Raw genomic sequence first — 25,314 nt, 5'->3', positions numbered from 1 at the left:
CCAGGAGAACATTGTACACAGAAACTGATACACTGTGGTACAATCGAACATAATGGACTTCTCCATTAGTGGCAATGCAGTGATCCTGAACAACTTGGAGATAACTATGAGAAAAAATGCTATCCACATTCAGAGGAAAAACTGTGGGAGTAGAAACATGAAGAAAAACAACTGCTTGATCACATGGATCAATGGGGATATGATTAGGGATGTAGACTAAGCAATCACCCTAGTGTAAACATCAACAACATGAAAATGGGTTCTGATCAAGGACACATGTAAAACCCAGTGGAACTGCTCATTGGCTTTTGGAGGGTGGGAGGAGGGGAAGGAAAGAACATGAATCATGGAACCATGGAAAAAATCTTCTAAATTAATTAAATAAATAAACCTAATTTAAAAAATAATAAATTCACCCACCAACTTAGCAAATATTACAACCCTTTTCTCTAAAGTCTTCTCTGGTACATGTTGTTTCTCTCACTCTCTTATCTGAGCAAACTCATCCAGTCATACTATGAGGATAGGGAAACTAGTAGCAGCAGCAATAGTGGTACTGATGATGATGGTAGTAGTAGTGGTGGTGTTAGCAGCAGCAGCAGCAGTAGTAGTAGTAGTAGTAGTAGTAGTAGTAGTAGTAGTAGTAGTAGTGGTGGTGGTGGTGGTGGTGGTAGTGGTGGTGGTAGTGGTAATAGTAATGTTTGTAGTAGTAGTAGTAGTAGCAGTAGCAGTAATAGCATTAACATTTATATAACGCTTACTATCTTCCAGGCACTGCACTAAACATTTTGTAGTTATTATTTCATTTGATCTTCACATCTACCCTAGGAGATAGGAACTATTTTTATCCCCATTATACAGATGAGGAAACTGAGGCTAAAAAAAAGGTAAAGTGACTTCCTAAGTGTCTGAGGTAGGATTTGAACTTAAGTCTTTCTGACTCCAGACCTGGCACTTTCTAATGTGCCACCAGCTTCCTTTGCTTGGGGAAGATGAGGCAAAAATAACTGAAAAGAGAGGGAAAGCAAAACTTGTTAACTTTTATTTTGCTTCTATTTTTGTTCAAAGGTTTGGCAAATTGATTGGGAAGAGTATACATATAATTCAGTGATGTATGGCACCTTCCCCCCATGAAAACCATGTGTCCAAAGGAATAAAAATAAAAATATTAAATATGGCTTTCATAAACCATATTCCAATCAATAAAAACAAACACTGATGAAAGATTAAAAATTAATTCATATAGTCAACAACCAAAGCTTAGAAATATCAATAATTTCATTAAGGATAATAAAACAGTGAAAAAGCATGCCAAAAATTTGGGGAAAGAACTCTAGTCCTTAGGGGAAACTATATCTAAATATTTTCATCAATAAAGGAGAAAGAACAGATCGACAAATTTGAATTTGAAACTTAAAAAAAAAACCCATCAAACTATTAAATCAACAAATTAAACTCTTAATTAAACACCAAAGTAGAAATCCTTAAAATCAAAGGAAAAATTAATAACATTGAAAGCAAAACAAGACCATTAAGTTAATAAATAAAACTAGGAACTGTTTTTTTTCTTAATTAGATAAACCATTAGTTAATTTTTTTGGTTTGTTTGTTTTTAAGGGTCGCTAGATACTGCAGTGGATAAAATGTCAGGCCTGAAATCAGGAAGATTCATTTTCATGGGTTCAAATCTGACCTCTGAGATCAGCTGTGTGACCCTAGGCAAGTCATTTAACCTCAATTGCTCCAGTTCCTCATCCTTAAAGATGAGCTAGAAAAGGAAATCCCAAAGCACTCTGGTATCTTTGCCAAGAAAACCCCAAAAGGGGCCACTGGTAGATTTTGTTGAACAATAAAAAAACATTTTGGACCAAAAAAAAAAACCAAATTCCCCATATCAGTAATGGAAAAAAGATGGATTCTAAATCAATTAAGATATAAAGGAAAAATTAGTAACTATTTTGTCCAATTGCATGCCAATAAAACTAACAATCTAACTGAGATGCATGAATAATCACAAAATACAGAATGCCCAGATTAAGAAAACAAGAAATAGAAAACCTAAAAACACAAACCTAGAGAAAAATGCAAGTCACAAATGAATTCCCAAAGAAAAAAACCCAATGCTGGATGTATTTACATGCTAATTCTACCAAAGATTTAAAAGATAATATGAAATATTCATTTATTAATTTTTTAAATTATGCATTCAAAAACACATGCTATTTGGAAAAAAGTAGTAAAAGGGCCTGCCAAATTCCTGCTATGATAAAATGTGATCTTGAAAAGGAGACTTGAAAGAGAAAGAACACTACAGACCAATATTCCTAATGAGTATTGATACAGACGTTTTAACTAAAACATCAAGACAACCTAACACAATATGATCTTGGATATATACCAAGATTTCAAGGTTGATTGAATATTAGGAAAACTATAATTGACAGTAATAAAAAGAACAAAAGTCATGCAATCACATCAACAGAAGTAGAAAAAACTTTTGATGAAATGCAACACCCATTCCTATTTAAACAAAAACACTAGGAAGCACAGGAATAAACAGATCTCTCTTTACTTGATAAGAAAAATCTATCAAAAATTGAGTCATCATATTATATAGTCATATTAAAGAAGATGCAATAAGATCAGAAAGAAAGCATAGATGCCTATTATCACCATAAGTAGTGATATTGCACTTGAAATTAGTTATATTGATGACTAGAAACATAAGATAAATGAAGAAGCATAAGAAAAGGGGAAACAAAATTATCACTCTTACAAATGACATTTATGATTTATCTAAAGAACCCTACAGTCAACTGAAAAACAAATTGAACTAATTAACCAATTCAGCAAAGATGCAGAATATAAAGCAAATGCACATGACATCAAATATATCAGAGATAGAAAAGAATATTTCAATTAAAAAAATATATATATAAATACTTGACAGTCTCCAAAGACATACACAAGAAACACAGGAACAAAATTACAAAGACTCTTCTTTAGATAAATAAATATGGATCTAAATAATTAGAGAAATATTAATTGCTTGTTATTAGATAGGTCAATATAATCTAAAATAACAATACTAATTTATTTCAGTGCAATATCAGACAAATTTTCATATAATTATTTTATAGAGTTAGAAAAATAATAAAATTCATTTGAAGAAACAAAAGGTTAAGAATCTCAAGGGAATTCGTTTTTTTTTTTTTAATATATTTTATTTGATCATTTCCAAGCATTATTCGTTAAAGACATAGATCATTTTCTTTTCCTCCCCCCCCACCCCCCATAGCCGACGCGTAAGTCCACTGGGCATTAGATGTTTTCTTGATTTGAACCCATTGCTTTGTTGATAGTATTTGCATTAGAGTGTTCATTTAAAGTCTATCCTCTGTCATATCCCCTCAACCTCTGTATTCAGGCAGTTGCTTTTTCTCGGTGTTTCCACTCCCATAGTTTATCCTTTGCTTATGAATGGTGTTTTTTTTCTCCTGGATCCCTGAAAGTTGTTCAGGGACATTACACCGCCCCTAATGTAGAAGTCCATTACGTTCGATTATACCACAGTGTATTAGTCTCTGTGTACAATGTTCTCCTGGTTCTGCTCCTCTCGCTCTGCATCACTTCCTGGAGGTTGTTCCAGTCTCCATGGAACTTCTCCACTTTATTATTCCTTTGAGCACAATAGTATTCCATCACCAACATATACCACAGTTTGTTCAGCCATTCCCCAATTGATGGGCATCCCCTCGTTTTCCAGTTTTTGGCCACCACAAAGAGCGCAGCTATGAATATTTTTGTACAAGTCTTTGTGTCCATTATCTCTTTGGGGTACAGACCCAGCAGTGCTATGGCTGGGTCAAAGGGTAGATATTCTTTTGTCGCCCTTTGGGCATAGTTCCAAATTGCCCTCCAGAATGGTTGGATCAGTTCACAACTCCACCAGCAATGAATTAATGTCCCTACTTTGCCACATCCCCTCCAGCATTCATTACTTTCCATAACTGTCATATTAGCCAATCTGCTAGGTGTGAGGTGATACCTCAGAGTTGTTTTGATTTGCATCTCTCTGATTATAAGAGATGTAGAACACTTCTTCATGTGCTTGTTGATAGTTTTGATTTCTTTATCTGAGAACTGCCTATCCATTTCCCTTGCCCATTTATCAATTGGAGAATGGCTTGATTTTTTGTACAATTGATTTAGCTCATTATAAATATGAGTAATTAAACCTTTGTCAGAGGTTTCTATGAAGATTTTTTCCCAATTTGTTGTTTCCCTTCTGATTTTAGTTATATTGGTTTTGTTTGTACAAAAGCTTTTTAGTTTGATGTAGTCAAAATTATTTATTTTACATTTTGTGATTCTTTCTATATCTTGCTTGGTTTTAAAGCCTTTCCCCTCCCAAAGGTCTGACATGTATACTATTCTGTGTTTACCCAATTTACTTATGGTTTCCTTCTTTATGTTTAAGTCACTCACCCATTTTGAATTTATCTTGGTGTAGGGTGTGAGGTGTTGATCTATTCCTAGTCTCTCCCACACTGTCTTCCAATTTTCCCAGCAGTTTTTATCGAATAGTGGATTTTTGTCCCAAAAGCTGGGATCTTTGGGTTTATCGTATACTGTCTTGCTGAGGTCGTTTTCCCCCAGTCTATTCCACTGATCTTCCTTTCTGTTTAGGGAATTCGTTTTTAAAAGTCATAAGGAGGGGCATCTAGCCGAACCAGGTCCCAAACTAAACTACAAAGCAGAAGTGATCAAAGTAATTTGGTAATAGTTTAGAAAAAAGAGGATGAACAGTAGAACAGATAAGGTACACTATAGTCTAATGTTTGACATACTGAATAATTCCAGCAAAAACTCACTAAATGACAAAAACTATAGGGAAAATCACAAAGCAGTATGGCAAAAACTAGGATTAGGCAAATACATCATATATCAAGATAAACTCTAAATGGCTATATGCCTTAAATGTAAAGGGCAACGTTGTAAAAAATTTAGAGCAGTAAGAAGAAAATAAATGTCAGATCTATGAGTAGAGTAAGATTTAAAGACCAAACAACTGATAGAGAAGATCACAAGAAGTAAAATTAGATTCTTTTATTACATAAAATGCAAATTTTGTACAAACAGAAATCACTACTCCTAAAATTAAAGAAGTAGCAGAAAAATGGAGAAAAAAAATCTCTGCAAATAAATTTCTTTAATAAAGGTCTCATCTCTAAGATGTATAGGGAAATGAATCAAACTTATAAAGTTATTGACTAATTCAAAACTGGGCAAATGATGTCAGTAAGTAGTTTTTGAAGAAAGAATCCAAGCTATTAATTGCCATGTAAAGAAATGATATGTCACAAATAATTAAAGAAACAAAAATTAAAACAAGTCTGAGGTTGTGTGCCACTCTTCATTTTGGCAATGTTAATTTTTAAAAAAAGGAAAATGACGAATGCTAGAGGGTTTATAGCAAATCTTCCTTCTTAATTTAATGTATATGACTTTTTATTCATACCCTATCATATTACTCTAATTTTTTATCATGAAGTAGAAGCATTAGAAATGCTATAAAAGCCAATATTGCAAGTCTGATCTGAGGACTAACGTGGCTAAAATTTGTAGAGGTTGGTCACTGGAAACTGGCTACCACGTCATAAACTTTTTGCCCATAAATTCTGGAGATCATCTATGATGTCAGTATGGTTGCATCTCCAATCACTTCAATTCTGAATTGTCAGAGTTTCTTCCTGAGTTCGCTGGTACAGCAAATAGAGTGCTGGGCTTGGAGCCAGAAAAACTTGAGTCCAAATCTGGGATCAAACACTTTACTAGCAACTCTTCCACAACTGTTCTGCAACTTAAATTCTTAAAGAGTTTTGTAGAGCACCCGGAGGTTAAGTGACCTCCTCAGGGTCATAAAGCCAGGATGTGTCAAAAATAGGACTTTAGCCCTCTGCCTCTCCCAAACTAAAATATGATATCATTATAGTACAGTGTGTGTCACTCAAGGGTGCATTTAGTTACACATAAATAAGTAGAAAAGTAATAATAATAATAACTTGCTTACTATACATCCTAAACATTAAGTGTTTATCCTGTTATATTTTCTGGCAAGATTTTGTTTTTACTAACAGTACAAAACTGATAGAGGGATATACATAAATACATAGTGAACATTAGATAAATGTCAGGGCTATATTATTGGTAGTTTTCTGTTAACTGAAACACTGGCACCAATGTTTTTTCAGGTGTGGACTTCTAACATAAGCCAAAACTTCAATAACCATGGAAACTGTGGAACTGAAATTTATAAGCAACCATAATATTTTTTTAAATAATTTACTCCATGGAGTTTCAAATATCATGTAGTAAGTGTAGTTTTTGCAATTATTTCTTCATTTTATTCAGCAATAAAAGACATGGCATGAGGCCTTACAAAAGTATTTCCTGTACATTAGACTATATAAGTAGCTATCAAAAAATTTTATAGTAGCTCTTTTTAGCTGACAACATGCCCATCTTGTCAAAATGACTAACAGTTCTAAGCTTTTAAAAATGACTTCCTAATCCAATTACAAATTGTAAAAGATAGCATATTCTTCATGTAGGCAATCTGGAAATTAAATATTTGAAAGATCCTAATAAGTAGGTAAATACAAAAATAAAAAGGCTTTTTAATCAAATGAATATTTCTGTTTCTAATCAAATTGTTTATGAATTCATAAATCAAAGAAATATACAGTAATGATGATGTTCAGTTATTTTCAATTATATTTGACTTTTTGTAAACTCCTTCAGCATTTTCTTGGAAAAAATACCGGAGTTTACCATTTCTTTCTCCAGTTCATTTTGCAGATGAGGACATGGCAGCAAATAGGGTTAAGTGACATGCCCAGGATCACATAGCTAGTAAATGTCTGAGACCAGATTTGAACTCATGAAAATGAATCTTCCTGATTCCAGGTCCAGCATTCTATCTTCTATGCCCCCCTAGGCAACCATATAGTACAAATAGTACCATATAATAAATACAAATATATCTGTTTCATGAGAAATATTTTATACTATAGACTGATAAATTAAGAAACACAGGTTAATTTCTTCCAATAATTCAGGTAAGATTTTATTACATGAATAACACTTCCTAATCATTTAAAAAATTTCAAACCACATAATAGCCCACAATAATCTTTTAAAATCTTTTTAAATAATCTCAAGCCATTAATCTATCCAGAAATTAAGAATATTTCAAGACAGATCAGGTGGAAGGAGAAATTAGGTGTTATATTCTCCTGAAGAGCAAATTCCAGCTGTTCCCACAAGAGAAAAAACATCCTAAATAAGTATGTGCTATGCCTCCATGCCCAGGGATGTTCAGGCAACCATTAGACACACTGAGATATCCATGTTAATGGCATGACTAAGCAAAAAATGAAAGAATATGTGACCCATGGCCCAAAAGCCCCTAAAAATATGGGCTCTCACAAATTGGGTTTGAGCCCAAGGACTTGACCCCAAAGTGTCAGTTTCTTTCTGGCTTTTTTCCCACACCTGGAGTTAATCCAGGAAATTCTCCAAAATAAAGTTTATATATAGCTCATGTCTAGGTTTTCTCAAATGTGGATGAAAAAGTATCAAGTTCCCATATGAACATTTAGTGGACTACGTGGGTATAAGATATGAAACATCCTTTATTTTGCCAACCACAAGAAACACAAAATAGACAACAAACGTTTATACAATAGTCCACAAATACATACAGAAATTGAAGGTGCATGTTTGCCCATGTAAAATATGTATGTCCACGTGGGTTATGTCGATTTATATTTGTAGTTCATGAGGAAGTTTGAATAGATATGATCCAAGATTATGCCAATCTACTTGGCTTGTTCTTACAAAAGACCATCATAAATCATGAAAAGTGAGTAACCTCATTTACTCAAACAAATAGAAATTCAAAAATGGTACAGATTTGAAAAATGCAAGAGTGAATGAGCTCTTTGTTGGGAATTGAGATCTTGGTAAAATAAAGAGAGATTCCTGATCTTGTCCAAGAAGAAATTCTCTCAGAAGGCAAGCTGGAAGACAGACAAATGTCCCTTACATGTGAAGTTTCCAAAGTTCTTTTTTCTCTCCTCCCTGGAGCCGTTCCCCAAAAGAATCTGTCACCACTAGTCTTTTTCTGAATGATATTTCATCAACTCTACCCTTCATGTAGCCACTCTGCATTGCATCTGCATTCTCCACCAATTAGGAGTCTTCAGAAGATTCAGTGGCACGCAAAATGCCCCAGGCTTGAAAAACTGGGTTACCAAAACATATAACAATAACAACAAGAAAAAAGTTCATTAGAATGATCAGTTTCCTCGGGGGGGGGGGGGGGGGGGGGAAGATGACTGGAGCTGATAAGCAATTGTCCAAGCAACACATGGAAATAGCATGAAGATTTGAAAAGGCCCAAAATTCCTGCCCATTACCACCCTACACCAACTTCATGTCATGACTTTACTTCTTCAGCTGCAAGACTGTCTCCTGTTCCTAAGAAGTACAATACGGAGGGAATCTTTTAAGAGATGAGTCCCTGAATACTGGAACCCAAGAAGTCAAAAACCTTGGTTGTCAAAGCATTTTAGACATAAAAAGCCTATCTTGGGAAGTCGTGTCTTTGACTAGTACTCAGGAAACTGATGTGGAAAGGAAACAAGACTGACAGTTTGTGGGGGAAGGGGCCAACTGGGAGTGGCATACCCCCTACAAACCTCCCTTTATCCCCCATTTTTCCAATCCTATTTCCTTTCCCAATAAATATTACACTGAACATCAAAGAATAACCAGTTACTTGAATTCCATGAATTCCCTTTTCAGGCCATATGCTTCTTTATCCTCCAGTCAACATAAGATGTTTCTAAAAGACAAAGAAAAAGGAGAAATCCCCCTCCCTGATCCTATAACAACCTGGAAGAAAACCCAACAAAAACCCAATAAGAACAAGAGCAACAACAAAAATTAACCTTTACACAACATTTTCTATGGGTCAGGTACTGGGCTAAGTGCTGCACATATATTATCTCATTTTAACTTCCCAACAACCCTGAGAGGGTTTTATTTAATCCCAATTTTACAGAAGAGGAAACTGAGGAAAGGGGAGGTTAAATGTTAAGAGTTTAAGCCCATGGTTATACAGCTAGTAAGTGTATGTAAGAGGCCAGGTTTTAAATAAGCTCTTTATCCACTCTACCACCTAGTTGTCCTTAATATGTGCCATAAATTTAAGGAAAGCTGATTTCAGAACGTTCAGAGGATAAAGAAGAATGATTCCATAGAATAAATTTTTTTTCGGGAAAGTCAGCCCAAGAGGATGAGGAGATGCTCAACACTGAAATTCTAAAGACACAAATTGCAATAAGGAAGAAAAATGGTATTTTTGAAAGTGATGGATGCCTGCATTCTAACCATCCTGCCTGCCATCATCAAACGATGATAATTGGTGAGAAAAAAGATGAGAGTGGGAGTATGTGATTAATTATTCTCAATCAATTCTGATAGCCTTAAAGAGATGGAAGACATGATTTCTGAGCTATTATGGATGAAATTTAAAGATTGTGGAAAATCAATGCAGAACCACAAAATTGTAGAAAGGAAATGAGACGAGATCTTGGTAAGATTTTTTTTTAAAGAAAGAGAACAAAATCTTCAAATTATTGACAAATAATCATAACTTAAATTGCTGATAAAATTATAGAATGTATCAAGAAAGAGATAGTCATTGCCCATCTAGAAAAGAAAGCATTGTTTAGAAATAGTAAACAAGTTTTCATCAAGAACAGGTCATGCAGGGGGCAACTAAGTAAGTAGCTTAGTGGATTGAGAGTCAGACTTATAGAAGAGAGGTCCTGGGATCAAATGTGGCTACAGAACACAGGAAATCTGGTGGGAGAGGAAAGGAGTGATGGTAAGAGAGGAGAGTGTATAAGATAACAGTAACACAACAAATGAAAATAATCCTTGTCTTTTTTTCTACCAAACACTGGAGAAGAAAAATGGCAAAGTAGTGGTGTGAATGAAATGAAATCCAAAATGAGGTTCATCTAAATTATAAAAAGGACTGATATCTAGGAATTGAGATCTTTGTGTCTTTGTTTTTGAAATTTAAAAAGCTTTTCCAATTTCAAGTTGAATTCAGAGTCACTGTGACATGGTCATAGAACACATGAAGCAAAATTGTATTCTAAAATTATTGTAGGGTCTTGGGGGAGTTACACTAAAAACTTGAAGCTGTTTGCCTCTGCCCTACCCTAAGTTTTGACATCTGTATAGATGTGGCCATAGGTAACTGACTTTACAAAAAAGTGTGAGAATATGAAACCAATTTCAGGAAAGAATACTCTGCTTTTTCCCAGAATAATGGAAAAACACACTGATTGTACAACTATAAGAGTCTAATTTTCACTCAGATAAGATGAATTTGTTGTCTAGGCAACTCTCATTCCAAAGTGTGAGAATGGCCTCTATTCTCCTGAAGAATGAATTGGGACCACTTGCCAAGTATTATTCCTTCCTTCCTACCCCCACCCAACTTCCAAAAGGAGATAAGCACAGTTTTCCTATGTTCCCCTAAGCAATATGGGCTTTGATTGATGTAGGACAATCTAGTTTTTAGAGATCCCAGTAGGGTTTCTCTTAAAATGAAAAATATAAAGAAACAGCTGGTAGTGGTGAATATTCTCATTTCTTCCCTCCTTTTTCCCCCACGATCCTGACAGTAGCAGTTTTTCCTAGAAGTACTAAGATTTTATAATGGAAAAAAAATGCAGCTTTTGGTGTTGTAACTCATTCTCTTCTCAATACTCTCTTTTCTCTAGATTTTTGTGATGCCACTTTCTCTTGGTTCTCCTTCTACCTAGTTGAACACGCCTCAGTCTCCTTTGCTGAATCTTTGCCCAGGTCACATTTGCTAATCATAATTGGCCAATACACCTTTGTCCTGGACCCCTTATTTTTTCTCTCTCTTGTATTTCATTTGGCGATGTCATCAGTTCCATGGGTTCAATGATCAGCTCTGCACATAGATTCTCAAATTTATTTATCTAGTCCTGAGGGGGCCCCAAGCAGGGAGCTACTCAGTACAACAGGCGACACACTGGACCCTAACAGTCCTAATCTCTCTGCTGACTTCCAGTCTCATATCTTCAGCTGTTAATTAGATAACCTTGAACTGGTGGTTCTATACACATCTTAAATTCCAAAACAGAACTCATAAATGAACCTCCAAACACTCTTCCTACTAAACTTTCTTATCCCTAGAGGCGGCTCCACCATGCTGGCAGTCACCAAGGGTCATAGCTTAGGTATTATCCTGGATTCTTCATTCTTCCTTATCTCCCCCATAGTACAATCTCTTGCCAAAGGCCAGTTGATTTCTTTTTTTTTATTATTTTTTTTATCTTTTAGTCCAGTAACAAATTTACACATAAGTTTTCCAAAGTTTCTTGATTCATGTTGTCTCCCTTCCTTCTTCCCTCTCCCCTCCAAGAGTTGACAAGCAATTCCACTGGAATATACATGTGCTATTACTCAAAACATATTTCCATATTATTCATTTTAAGAGAATATTCTCAAAAAACTCAAACCTCAAATCATATACTCAAATAAACGAGTGATAAATCATGTGTTTTCATCTGCATTTCTATTCAAATGTTTCTTCCCCTGGGGGTAGATAGCATTCTTTTTTACAAGTCCCTCAGAATTGTCCTGGATCATTGTAGCAGTCTATCACATTTGATTGTCCCACAATATTTCAGTTATTTTGTATAATGTTCTCCTGGATCTGCTTATTTCACTCTGTATCAGTTCATATAGTTCTTATAGAAATTAAGCAGTTCATCATTCTTATACCACAATAGTATTCCATCACCATTATATACCACAATTTGTTCAGTCATCCCCTAATTGAAGGACATTCCCTTAGTTTCTAATTCTTTGCCACCACAAAAGGCACAGCTTTAAATATTATTGTGCAAACAGGTCCTTTCTTATTTTTTTTAATCTCTTTGGGATACAGGCCTAGTAATGGTATTGTTGGATCAAAAGGTATGCATTCTTTTAAGAGTCCTTTGGGCCTAATTCCAAATTGCCTTCCAGAATGGTTGGATCATTTCACAACTCAACCATGCATTAGTGTCCCAATTTTGCCACATTCCCTCCAATATTTATTATTTTCCTTTACGACGTCATATTGAAGGCCATTTGATTTCACTTTTGTAACAGCTCTCAAACACAGTCCCTTCTCCCCTTTGACATTGCTACTCTCTGGTACTGGGTGTCATCCTGAAATATAACAATATCCTACTGGAGGGTCCATCTGCCACAAGCTTCTCATACCTCTAGTCCATTCACTCAGCTGTTTAAAGGGATCTTTTAGTTTATTTTATTTTTAATGAAAATTTATGTTTAATTAATTAATTTAGAATATTTTTCCATGGTTACATGATTCATGTTCTTTCCCTCTCCCTTTCCCCCCCACCCCACCCCTTAGCCTATGCGCAATTCCTGGGTTTTACTTGTGTCATTGATCAAAACCTATTTTCATATTGTTGATGTTTGCACTAGGGTGATCATTTAGAGTCTATATCCCCAATCATATCCCCATCGACCCATGTGATCAAGCAATTGTTTTTCTTCTGTGTTTCTACTTACACAGTTCTTTCTCTGGATGTGGATGGCATCTTTCTCATAAGTCCCTCAGAATTGTCCTGGATTATTGCATTGCTGCTAGTAGAGAAGTCTATTACATTCGATTGTACCACAGCGTATTAGTTTCTGTGTACAATGTTTTCCTGGTTCTGCTCCTCTCACTCTGCATCACTTCCTGGAGGTTGTTCCAGTCGCCATGGAACTCCTCCACTTTATTATTCCTTTGAGCACAATAGTATTCTATCACCAACATATACCACAATTTGTTCAACCGTTCCCCAATTGAAGGGCATCCCCTCATTTTCCAATTTTTTGCCACCACAAAGAGCGCAGCTATGAATATTTTTGTACAAGTTAAAGTGATCTTTTAAAGCTTAAATCTGACCATCCTCTACTCAATAAACTTCATTGGTTCCTTATTGTGCCCTAGCCTCTCATTTTTCCATTCTTCTACCACCTCTCATTATGCCCTACCCAAGCCTCCTGGCAGGGATAACCTCAGTGAAAGCTTCAAAATGACAGATTTGAAAAGAAATTCATCTCTGAGGAAAGAACTTTTTCTCCACCTTTTTATTTCACAGGTCAGCAAGCATTTAGCATTGGGGTAGGGGAAGGTCTTTCTCTCTTCTTCCTGATAAACACTCCCCGCTCCATTAGCTCAGTTGCTTTCTTAACCTCTCAGAATTTCCTTGACCAAACACCAGGAGTAATAGAATCACTAAGCTGGCCTGAAAGTGAATGAGTCAAAGAGATAGAAGGTGAAGCTAATAGGTATTTTGAATACCTCTGCAGCCAAGAGTCTCCTCTTCAACATGTTGTAAGCCAACAAGAATCACATAAAATGTCCTCAAATATAGTACTCCATGTGAAGATATACCATCAGAGGCCGTCTATGCTTGGACCAGCTCCCCATTACATTGATTTTTAAAATCCAAAGTTTATCTGTTTTTTTTTTTAACATTTTTTAATAAACCTTTACCTTCTATCTTGGGATCAGTAATAAGTATTGGTTCCAAGGCAGAAGACTGGTAAGGGCTAGGCAGTGGGGGTTAAGTCACTTAGAATCATACAGCTAGGCCAAATTTCAACTCAGCACTTCCTATCTCTAGGCCGGGTTCTCAATCAACTGAGTCACCTAGTTGGCTCAAGTATATCTGTTTTTTTTTTTAAGCTTTCTCACATTTGTGATTAATTTTTAATTTTAATTATACAAGGTGATTAATCATAATTACTCTTTATATGAATGGGGAATTGAAAAAGTATGAAGAATAGTGTTTTTTTCCCCAGTCTCAAATCCTCTACCTTTTTTTTTTAATTTGAAATTTTTATTTAGTTAGAATTTAGAATATTTAGAATATTTTTTCATGGTTACATGATTTATGTTCTTATCCTCCCCTCCTCACATAAATCATGTGGGTCAAATAAATCCATTGGGTTTTACATGTGTCATTGATCAAGACCTATTTCCACATTATTGATATTTGCATTAGGGTGATCGCTTAGAGTCTACATCCCCAATCATATCCCCATTGATCCATATGATCAAGCAGTTGAAACAGTTTTTTCTATATGAGAGAACAAGGAATTGAAGTTTTAGAGTTTTTGTCTAATTCAATAGAACTCTATTCTGGCTAGGACATGAATTAAATGAGAGGGATTCTTCTGATTATCATATTTTATAAAAGTACCAAAGAAGAGCAAAACTGGGGTCTCTCCTTGACATAAGTCCAAGTTATGAGTAAACAAATCTTAGGAAAAGGGAAGACAACTGGGGGAATACAAATAAAATTCCATCCTCTGAGGCAGACACCTCCTGGAAGGTCATCCCTGCCAGCCCCCATATACATGTTGCTCTCTCTGCAAACAGACTTGTAGAAGCTGCATCTGAGAAAAAGGTGAAGGGGAAGCACTAATGTAGGAAAGTCATATATAAAGCCAGCTGAAGGGAGAATTTGGAAAAGAGTAGCTCTGTCCACTCAAAGGTAGTTCAGGGTGTTCCATTTTCCTGATCCATTAATCATCCTGCCCAAGAGTCACCTCTGAATTCTTCATATACATATATCATATATAATGCAATAATATTCTTTTTCAAACCTTATCAATTTTTATTTCAGTCACTTATAAGCTTGATCTATTGGTCCACAACAAAAAGTAAGAATCATCTGTAGAATGAAATTGTAACATCAACCTTACAAATTAATATAGGAGGAGTTGAAAAACAGACATTAAAATAAAAAATGGATTTTCAACTCAAGTCATTCCCAAAAGTAACACCATATAGAAGTGTGTGTCTGTGTGCATAACTGTAAGAATTCACAATACCATATGCTGACAAATGAGAGTATTTCAGACTTGGCAGGAACCGAAATGGCATTTAGTTGTAGCCCCTCATTTTAAAGAAGGGAACAACTTCAATTACTTTCCTATCACCATTTGTTCAGCTATTGCAAAATGGATGGGTACCCACTTTATTTTCAGATATTTCACAATACACACAAATATAGAAACAAATGTTGCCCTGACTATGTTGATATGCATAGAATCTTCCTTATTATCTTTGCCATTGTGGCAAAGCAGAATTGACTCATCTCCTCCCATGGCTTGCTGAACATGAATCCAGTAAGCCCTGTGTTCAAATTCCATTTCAGACCTTTCCTCACCATGTCATCCTGAACAATTAACTTTATTCCCTCCTTCAATAAAACAGGAATAATGAAATCTCCAACTCACAAAGTTCTTAATGAGTACTGTAAGGATGATATTAGAAAATAAGTATTGTTTTGTTAGTTTAGAGATAAGAAGTAAAATGCCTGCTTGAGAAAAGAACTGGAGTTTGAAGCAGAGCTGAGAGTTGCATATTAATTTCAACTACTGACAGTTATAACCATTTTTCTATGTCAAATACTCTCTTTGGCAGTTGGCAGAGACACTCTCAGAGACTCTCTCTCTCAGGGCTGGAGAAGGTAATATCTTTGCCTCTCTCCATATCTGAGGGAAAGAGATCTGAAGGAGCTCAGTGTTTTCCTTTCCCAACTTGGGAAACACTGTTGAATATCTATTGCGGTTTTATAGATTGGTTTATATCTGAGAAGATCAAAGAAAAACCTGGTCTGAGTCTTTAAGACTCAGAGTCCTAACTTGATTCTTGTTGAGACTTGAACAGCTAGCCTTTGCTATTTTATAATTTGAAGGCAAAGTTAAGATTCATAAGGATATTAGTTGTAGTTTTTATTTAGATAGTATAAATTTGGGTTAGTCAGATCAGGAAGGAGTAGTGTAGCCTGTGAAACACAGGAGAAGTGGTTCCTTGCAGAACCTGGGTGTTTATTTGGGTGGATTTAGAATCCCTTAGAATTAGAAATCCTTTATTTATCCTTATATATTTCAATTAATATTTTATGTTTATAAGAGTCTCTTTAGTGTTCTTGTACCTGTTCCTGAAGTGAAGTTCACATCTGAGCTTCACTTCATCACTGAGGATACTTTTGATTACCTCTATCAAAAATATCCTAACAGTTTGAACCTGATTGGCGAGTTTAAACAGTTTTTAAAGGTTTTGAGCCTATATTGGAATAGGAGATTATTAACAGAAGGAAGGAACTAGTATTTCATGAGGATTTAGCATATTTTAGTATATTAGGGTGGTTATCTTTAACACTTCAGAATTGACTATTGCTATCTTTTGTTATCTTTGCCAATTTGTTGGGTTTAAAGCACAGCCGCAGTTTTCTTTTACTTTTCATCAACATGGAACATGTTTTCATTTGGACATTGCTGGTTTGTGACATATGAGCATGATATACTATCAGTTATTCTTTTGGCATCATGGTTACTTCAAGTAACCAATTGGCATGATCGTAACTAGGGATTGCTTCCTGGATACATAATTGTTAGCTAGAGTCCTCAGACTTTTTCCCTAAAAAAGAGACCCACATTTTTCTAGTCTTGAAGTAGCAGAAAGCAGGAATGCTTTGGAACCATCTCCTATCATTAAATTTTTAGTATTTCTATCTCAGAAATGTTAAGCACTATAAATCTGTTCCTGATTCGTTGTATTGCTGCTTATTTAGTCTTAAGAAAGTGAAAGAGGAATGTTAATCAAATTTAAATTTAAAAATATATCCTTCATTTTCATAAAGCTCATCATTAAACATTTACCAACACATCCCTTCTTGGAAGCCATATCATGACATCAGATCACCAGAAAGCTTAAGACCTAGTCAGCACATTTGTCCAATAAAATCTTGGGAACTATTTCCTTTCCTTTAAAGAATATTTTATTTTTATTTTTTGACTAACCAAGGGGCAGGCTGAGAACCCTGGTGGAGACTGATACTATTACCTGTAAGTCCAAAATTAATTAATTAAATTCATTCATTTTTCTTATTCTTTTGGAAAATAGATTTTTACATAATAAACTACACAGGAATTACTGACATCCCTCACAGTTTCCCTCATTTAAAGCATATTTATTATTATAAAGTATCTTGTAACAAAAGTTCTTTTTGTTTTTTTTTATAGGACACTCTGTAGTGCTGGCAAAGAATTTAAAGATAATTTTTTGAAAGCACTAGCACAAAGAGAGGAAGACAATCGCACTGGGAAAGTAACTGTGAGTAAATATGAAGCAACATAACATTAAATCTATAAGCCAAATTCAAGTTTATAGATATAATTTTCACTAAAGTTAATTTTAAATAAAATTAATAAAAGCTTTTGGAATAAGAACTCACTATTTGAAAAAAACTTGTTGGGAAAACTGGAAAACAGTATAGCAGTGACTAGGGATAGACCAATATCTTTTTTTTTAACTCTTACCTTCCGTCTTGGAATCAATACTGTGTATTGGCTCCAAAGCAGAAGAATGGTAAGGGCTAGGCAATGGGAGTCAAGAGACTTGCCCAGGGTCACACAGCTGGGAAGTATCTGAGGCCAGATTTGAACCCAGGACCTCCTGTCTCTAGGCCTGGCTCTCAATCCACTGAGCTGTCCCCAATAGACCAATATTTTATACCATATACCAAGATAAAGTCAGCATGAATACATGATTAAAAAATAAAAAGTAATACTATGAGTAAATTAGGGGAACATAGAGTAGTTTGCCTGTAAGATTATATTAAAATTTTAAAGTTTTTATACCACCAAAACCAATGCAACCAAGATTAGAAGGAAAGCTGGAGGGAAATTTTTACAGCAAGTATCTCTCATAAAGTCTCATTTCTCAAATATATAAAGAACCTGAGTCAAATTCATAAAAAATATTAGTCATTCTCCAATTGATGAATAGTCAAAAATATATAAACAGGCAGTTTTTAGATGAAGAAATCAAAGCTCTCTATAATAATATTTTTAAATGCTCTTAATCACTCTTGATTAGAGAAATACAAATTAAAACAACTGTGAATTACTTCCTCACTCACTCCTTTCATATTGGCCAATATGACAGAAAAAGAAAACAATAAATGTTGGAGGGGATATGGGAAAGTTGAGACACTAATATTGGTGGAGGAATATGATCCAACCATTTAGGAGAACATTTTGGAACTATGCACAAAGGACTCTAAAACTATGCATACCCTTTGATCTAGTAATACTCCTACTAGGTCTGTATCCCAAAGAGATGTAAAAAAAAGGGAAGAAAGGTGAAAAGGACTTATTTGTAAAAAAATATTTATAGTAGCTCTTTTTGTGGTAGCAAGGAATTGCTTATCAAATGGGGAGGGGCTGAATAAGTTGTGGACAGGAATACATATATAATAATATATAAATATATAAATGAGTATATAATACAAAAAATGACAAACAGGATGATTTCAGAAAAACACAGACTTACATAAACTAATGAAGTGAGAAAAACAAAAAATTAGTACACAGTAACAGCAATACTGTTTGATAAATAAGTTAATGTAAATGACCTAACTATTTCAATAATACAGCAAACAAAGATAATCCTAAAGACTCATAATGGAAAATGCAATCTGTCTCCAGAGGAAAAAGTTATGGGGTCTAAATAAAGAACAAAACATACTATATTTCACTTTCTTTAATCTTTTTGTTTGAGGTTTCTTCCACAAAATGACTAATTTGGAAAAATATTTTGCATAATTTTATATGTAAAATCTATATCAGATTGCTTACAGGTGAAGAAGGGAAGAAGAGGGTAAGAAGAAAAGAGAGTTTGAAACTCAAAATAAAAAAATTTAAATCATTTTACATGTAATTGAGGGGAAAATCAAAATATTTTAAAAGATTAATAAGAATATTTTATGAAAATTATTTTGTTTTATGATTTCATTTTACATTTTATTTTGGTTTTGATTTTTTCTTTAAAAGATAGGAAATATGTTACCAGAAATTATTTTCACTAAAATGTACAATTTTTAAAGTAAAGTGAGAAAGAAACTTTTGAGTTTAAAATTTCCCCAATGATTGGCATTAAAATAATAGTTTTGAAGAACAAAATAGAAAACTTCAAGAGAGATAATTTAGAGTTATTTCAATCCAAGTGGAAGTGTCTTATTGAATTCAAAAGGAAGATATGCTGCTTTTCTTTGCTGTCAATAACATTCCAAAAGGAAATCTTTTTCAGTATACTGTTTGATATATAATACATTTTATGGATGACTGTTATATATAGCTCATATAATGTTTCAAATCAGCGATGAATAAAACAACTGAACAATTGTGAAAATTATAGTTAGTGACAAAAATAATCAGAAATAGTGTTATGGAAATTAGAAGAGCAGGAAATATACATATATATATATATATATATATAACCAAGATCATTTCATCAACAGAAAGTCTAATAAGAAGAGATTTTCCTTATCAGTAAACTTATCTTGAGATCATTGAGATCAAAGTCAGGTTGTCTCCATTAGAGAAAATTCTTACTATGACTAGATTCTTTAGAAAGACTTTTTCTTATCCTAAAAGCTACACATTCTTTTCTCTCTTTGAAGCTCCCTGCTTTCTCTAACTTAAAAAAAGTAAAAATGCATATTTAAATCTTAAACACTTATGTGTTCATTCCCCTTTTTAGTTATATAGATCTTCTTCATTACAATGTAGTTTTAGAACAAATTTCTTGGAAGAGGAGAGAAAATTTGGCTTTTAGTTTTGTATTTTTTCTCTAAGGTTCTTTAAAATTATACTTGCTGCCATGGATTGTTCCTGTGGAGAGGGAGTAGAGAGATATCTTATCCCCTCACCTCTCTGTAAATCTTAAAGTGGAGAGATCTTTCTCATTCAAGGGCCTTTATGGGCAACGAAGGGTGTAAAACCACGAATAGGTTGCCATTTGCTTGTTGAAGGTAACAGATAACACATGATATAAGAGATGCATTTGAATAATGAATATCCCCCAGAATCTAGTACAGTTTTTTGTACAAAGTAGTGATTATATATGCTTGTGGTCTTATTCAGAATAAGTAGAGATACTAAAACCTATCAACAAATTATCGTGTGTTAACTTCATAATTATCATTATTAATGATCAAGGTACATTTATTGTGCCTCTATTTTATACTTAAGACTGTGTTAGGTACAATTTAAATTCCATAAACTTTATAAGAAAGACAAAAGTTTAATCAATATTTATATAACCTAGCACTCTCAATGAGGCAGAGATTTCTATAAACTATAATGTATTTATTGAATTTTCTAAACTTTGAAGGATTAAATAAATTCTAGTGATAGTATTATTTTAGGGGGATGAACACTAGTGTGACTCAAAACATATATATATATGAAATAAAAATATGTATATATATAAGAATGTCATGAGCGACTTTGTTAAATGCCATGATAGAATCCAAGTATAATGTGTTTATATTATTCCCCTCATCTTTCCATTTCATTATTGTTGTTTTTCCATCAGAATACATAGGTATAGGGAAGAACTTAAAGTCTTATAGAATTAACTGGGGCACTAAGAGTTTAAGGGACTTGTTAGTATCCTAACTAGCATGTTTCAGAGACAGAACTTGAAACTAGTTCTTGTTGGCATATGCTACATCACACTGCCTCTCCAATTTAGAAACTCTCTCAAAATAAAAAGAATTAATTTTGCATTACCTGGTCTTGTGAATCCACACATCAGTAATATCAGTACTACCCTTTTATAGTACATAGAACTCATTCCTTTAATAATATGCTCTAGACATTTCTTTGGAATCAAAATCCACACCAGTGTTACACCATTTTTTATAGATCATCACTGAAGGCTCAGCAATCAATGAAATCTACCGATTTTTTCACTATCACAGATTTTGATCTAATACTCTTTCTTACCATTTGTCCTTTCCAATTCTTGTTAATAATTTTTCTTTAGTGGGAAGTTCCAAACATCTGAGGGCAGTTTTAAGCTATTAAAGGCTTAAGAACTTTTAATAAGCTTTAAAGTTTTTTCTCATCTAATGATTTTTTACCAAGAAAACAGAAGCAAAAGAACTTGGCAGATTTTACCAAGATGGAAAAGATTAAATGTGGGATGATGACTGAGAATAAGGCAAGTTAAATTCTGAAAATCTCATCCCTGGAAAGGTACATTCAGGAGTGAAGAAAATAGAGAGAAGCTAAAATCTGCCTTGTGGAAGGAGCACCCACACCATTAGGTGATCAAAGTATTAAAAATATGCTCATTAGAATCTTTTGTTTCTGAGAGTTTCTTGTTGCTTTAAAGTCTTATTCAATTTTCTTGGGAATCACCACAGGACTTACAAGAATAACATATCCAGCAAAGATGAGAATAGTTATAAAAGGTTAAAAAATTGATATTTAACGAATTAAAGAAATTTCAACTATTCTTGGGGGGAAATCCAGAACTCATTAGAAAATTTGATCTGTAAAAAACATGTAGAGGTACAGCCAAAAGGTCAAAGTGCTTGATTCCTGTGTGGGAAAATGTCATCTGTGGTCCCTGGGAATGGCATCATTGCCTGAGTATTTTGAAGGGGGACATATTGATGTAAGATTTGAGGTTAAGGTGAATGAAATTATGAGACAAAATAGTGGTAAAATAGTCCAGGCAGAGGTAGAGAGAAATGGCTATCTCATATAGAGGAAGAATGAGTGGAGGAATTGCCATGGAGAAGGGGAGGAGGAGATGGAGGGCTCTCATCATACCTGGGATAGAGAACAACATATGCAATTAGAAGGGTAAAAATTTTATTGTATAGAGAAATAGGACAGAATCTGGGAGGATCTGGGAGTCCCCATAGGGGACTGAGGGAATAAGAGAAGGAAAGGTGGATTAGGAGAAAGGAGGGGGAAAGGAATAAGTAAAGGGAGGGAAGAGGGTGATACCTAGAGGGGGAATCGTATAAAGAGGTGGGGGGAGTAAGGTGAGAGGATAAGGGAGGGACTCTTAGTACAAGATAGAGGAAGGATTTTTAGAATTGAAATCATCAAGAAGTAGAAGGGAATGACTGTGGGAGTAAGGAGGGGAATTTTGAAAAGGTGGATAGAATAAGTATCAAAAGGTATGGGAAAAGGGATAAAGGAGTGACTTTTGTAAAAGTGGGTCAATTTGTAGGAGAGCAAAAGGAGAGAATAAGGGAAGATTTGGGGGAAAGACTGTGCATTGAAAAAGTAGTGGACAATTGAGGGGGGATATGTTGGAAAGAAATAGGGACAAACAGTGAGGAGGAACAAAGTAGATAGAAATGCACAGCTAGTAACTATGATATTGAGTGTAATGGGATGAATTTACCCATGTGAAGGAAATGGATGACAGAAAGGATCAAAAACATGACAATGTATTGTTTACAAGAAACACGCTGAAAATGAGAGAAACACATAGAGTGAAGCTGAGTGGATGGAGCAGAAAATATAGAGTTGGTGTTAAAATGAATATAATTGGAAGGGATGAACAGGGTAACTATATTATGTTGTGGGGTACTATGGATAAAGAAGCATTATCAGTATTGAACCTGTATGTACCAAGTGTTATGGCATCCAGATTTTTAAAGGAAAAATGAGGTACAGATGGAAATAGATAACAAAATGATAATAGCAAGGCACTGTAATTTTCCCCTCTTACAACTTGATAAATCTAACTAAAAATGTTAAGGGTATGAATAAGACCTTTGATAAGTTAAATATGTCTGGAGATGTCTGGAGAACCTCCATATGCCTACACAAGGCTAATAATAGATCTAAGTCTGAACATACAAATAATCCAAAAATAATTTTTGATGGGACAGTTGTGTTGAGAGCATAAATATTCTGCAAAGGTCTTACTTTAACACTCATCATACTATGGAGGTAATCTTGAATTTCTGAGTGATTGTGGCATTGGAACAAAAGTTCCACTGGGTATGACTAAGTTGGGAAAGACTTGGTTTTGGGAAGAATATGATCCTGGTAACGATTATGTCTGCTACCTAGGGACCAAGCTAGTTAAATATGGTCGTAGTAGGTAGGACCTGATAACCAGATGGGTTAAGTTGATCAAATTAAATGTTGATTGGAACATGGAGAAATGGGCCCAATTTCCTGGAGAAGCTGTGAACCGTTTTTTTTTTTTAGAAAACAAGATAGAAATATACCTTAAGAGCTATAAAGCTATTCATGCTTATTGACCTAGGGGTCCCAGTACTAGGATTTAGCACTATGGGCATTAGTAAGAGAATAAAAAGCTGTGTATATATGAAGATATTCATGGAAACTTTGCTAGTAATGACAAAATAACTGTAAATAATACAAATGTAATGACTGGAATAAATGACTGAATAGATTATGATATTTGAATGTAGTAGATTATATGATTAGAAATGACAAATATTGAAAATATAAAGAAAAGGGAAATATATGAAGTGAAGAAAAGAGAATTAAAATAGCCTCAAAAACAAAAGAAAAAGTATCAATAAAATAAATCCAAAAGGAAATCAAAAGCAGAGGATATTTATATTAGCACACATATATAATTCACATATTTTTAAACTAGTTGTAACCAATGTGGAGTTTGAAGTTTTGCACATTAAAAAAATCCCCATAGTCTGAAAGGCAACTTGGCCTCAGAGAAATTATTTGACTGTGTGGTTTTGGGAATCTTTTAAACTGGATTGAATTTATGTCAATACCTCCAGTTAAGATGGAAGTGAAGAAATATAATGGAGAAGCCCACTTTTCCAACATATACTCCATCAAAAACCTAAAAATGGGGGGGGGCAGCTGGGTAGCTCAGTGGATTGAGAGCCAGGCCAAGAGACTGGAGGTCCTAGGTTCAAATCCGACCTCAGACACTTTCCAGCTGTGTGACCCTGGGCAAATCACTTGACCCCCATTGCCTAACCCTTACCGCTCTTCTGCCTTGGAATCAATATTGGTGCCAAGACCAATTAATTTTTCCAAAAATGATCACACAAGGGAATGTAAAAAATAGACTTGAATACAGGACTACAATCCCCATGAGCCTTTGCTCCACTTCCCCAGAATGCCTTGTAATCTCACCTGGGCCAAGATCGAGAAGGTATTTAAGCTGATTCAAAGGCTTTTGAGGGGTCTCTCTCGGCTCTTTTTGGACTTCCGTTTTGGAGCAGGCGCATCTCTTGCGTGATGTGAGGTTATTTTGTTTAGGCCTCTGGCCTAGGCACATGTTTCTTACTTGTATATTCTTTAATCTTTAACCTTTAATAAACCTCTAAAAAATATAATACTCCTTGCAGAGAGAAACTAATTTCTACCTGCCTCAGTCTCCCCATCTCCCCTAAATTTTAATCTTTACAGTTGGCCACAATGTGACAAGGAAATCACTTTAAAAGACTGATATATATTAATTTAAGGTCGCCAAGGAATTCAGCTATGTAATTCCTAAATGAAAACTCAAGTCAGCAGTCAACCTTTTATGGAGTTTAATTACAAACAGGATGAAGAAAGGTATTAGAGATAGAGAGAAAAAGGGAGAGAAGGGAATAGGGCTTAAATACCCCCTCTGTTTAGGCTGAGCCAAAAGGCCCAAGCCCTTAGATAGCTGGGGCAAAGAAAGGAGATCAGTCCCTATTACTCACGTGACCAAAATGGAGAAACAGTCTCAGGGGCCTCCACCTCCAGCTTCCTTCAGAGCAACCTTCTCTTAGCACCTCTCCAACCAAGACCAATATAGGTAAGGTTCAAAAAAAAAAAACTAAAAAGGATACTAGAGAAAATGATACAAAAATAAACAAAAATAATCACCATCTTGCCCTGCTTAACAAAAGACCAGAAACCTGTGGGCATTAAGAAAAGGGTTCTGCCAGGGAAACAATAAATCCTGCTTAGAGTAATTGTAGAGGCACTTGAAGTTTGTAATTCTCTGACCAGGGCATTCTTGGAGGGTCTAATTTCTCAGGATTGGGATATTAAGTGGGAGCAGACCACTTCACTGATATATTATTAGCTATAATCACATTTTTTAAACCATCTTCATTGTAATGAAGAAGGCAAGTGGTAAAAAAGATTGAAAATGTATAACGATATGATGGAAGAAAATACAAAATTCATAATAATAACTAAATATGAATGGGAAGACCTCATCTGTAATATGAAAGAGGATGAGAAAATGAATTAGAAAACAGAATCCAACAATATACTGTTCCTAAGAAATATGCTTCTAACCTACAGATTCACAAAGAG

General features: G+C 34.7%; 1 protein-coding gene across 2 annotated transcripts in view; it reads left to right on the top strand.

Annotated features, from left to right (window-relative positions):
• Positions 1–25,314, top strand: part of CFAP299 (cilia and flagella associated protein 299) — a 530,824-nt gene that overhangs the window by 220,739 nt on the left and 284,771 nt on the right. For both annotated transcript variants that reach the window (XM_001371531.4, XM_056803233.1), the window contains exon 3: positions 17,221–17,311. In XM_001371531.4, coding sequence (XP_001371568.1) covers positions 17,221–17,311 — 91 coding nt within the window. The remainder of the gene's footprint in view (positions 1–17,220; positions 17,312–25,314) is intronic.

This window comes from Monodelphis domestica, chromosome 6 (assembly GCF_027887165.1).
Source record: "Monodelphis domestica isolate mMonDom1 chromosome 6, mMonDom1.pri, whole genome shotgun sequence".
NCBI classification, from domain to species: domain Eukaryota; kingdom Metazoa; phylum Chordata; class Mammalia; order Didelphimorphia; family Didelphidae; genus Monodelphis; species Monodelphis domestica.
The sequence above is the reverse complement of the archived record's forward strand: the minus strand, read 5'-3'. Positions and strand labels throughout refer to the sequence as shown.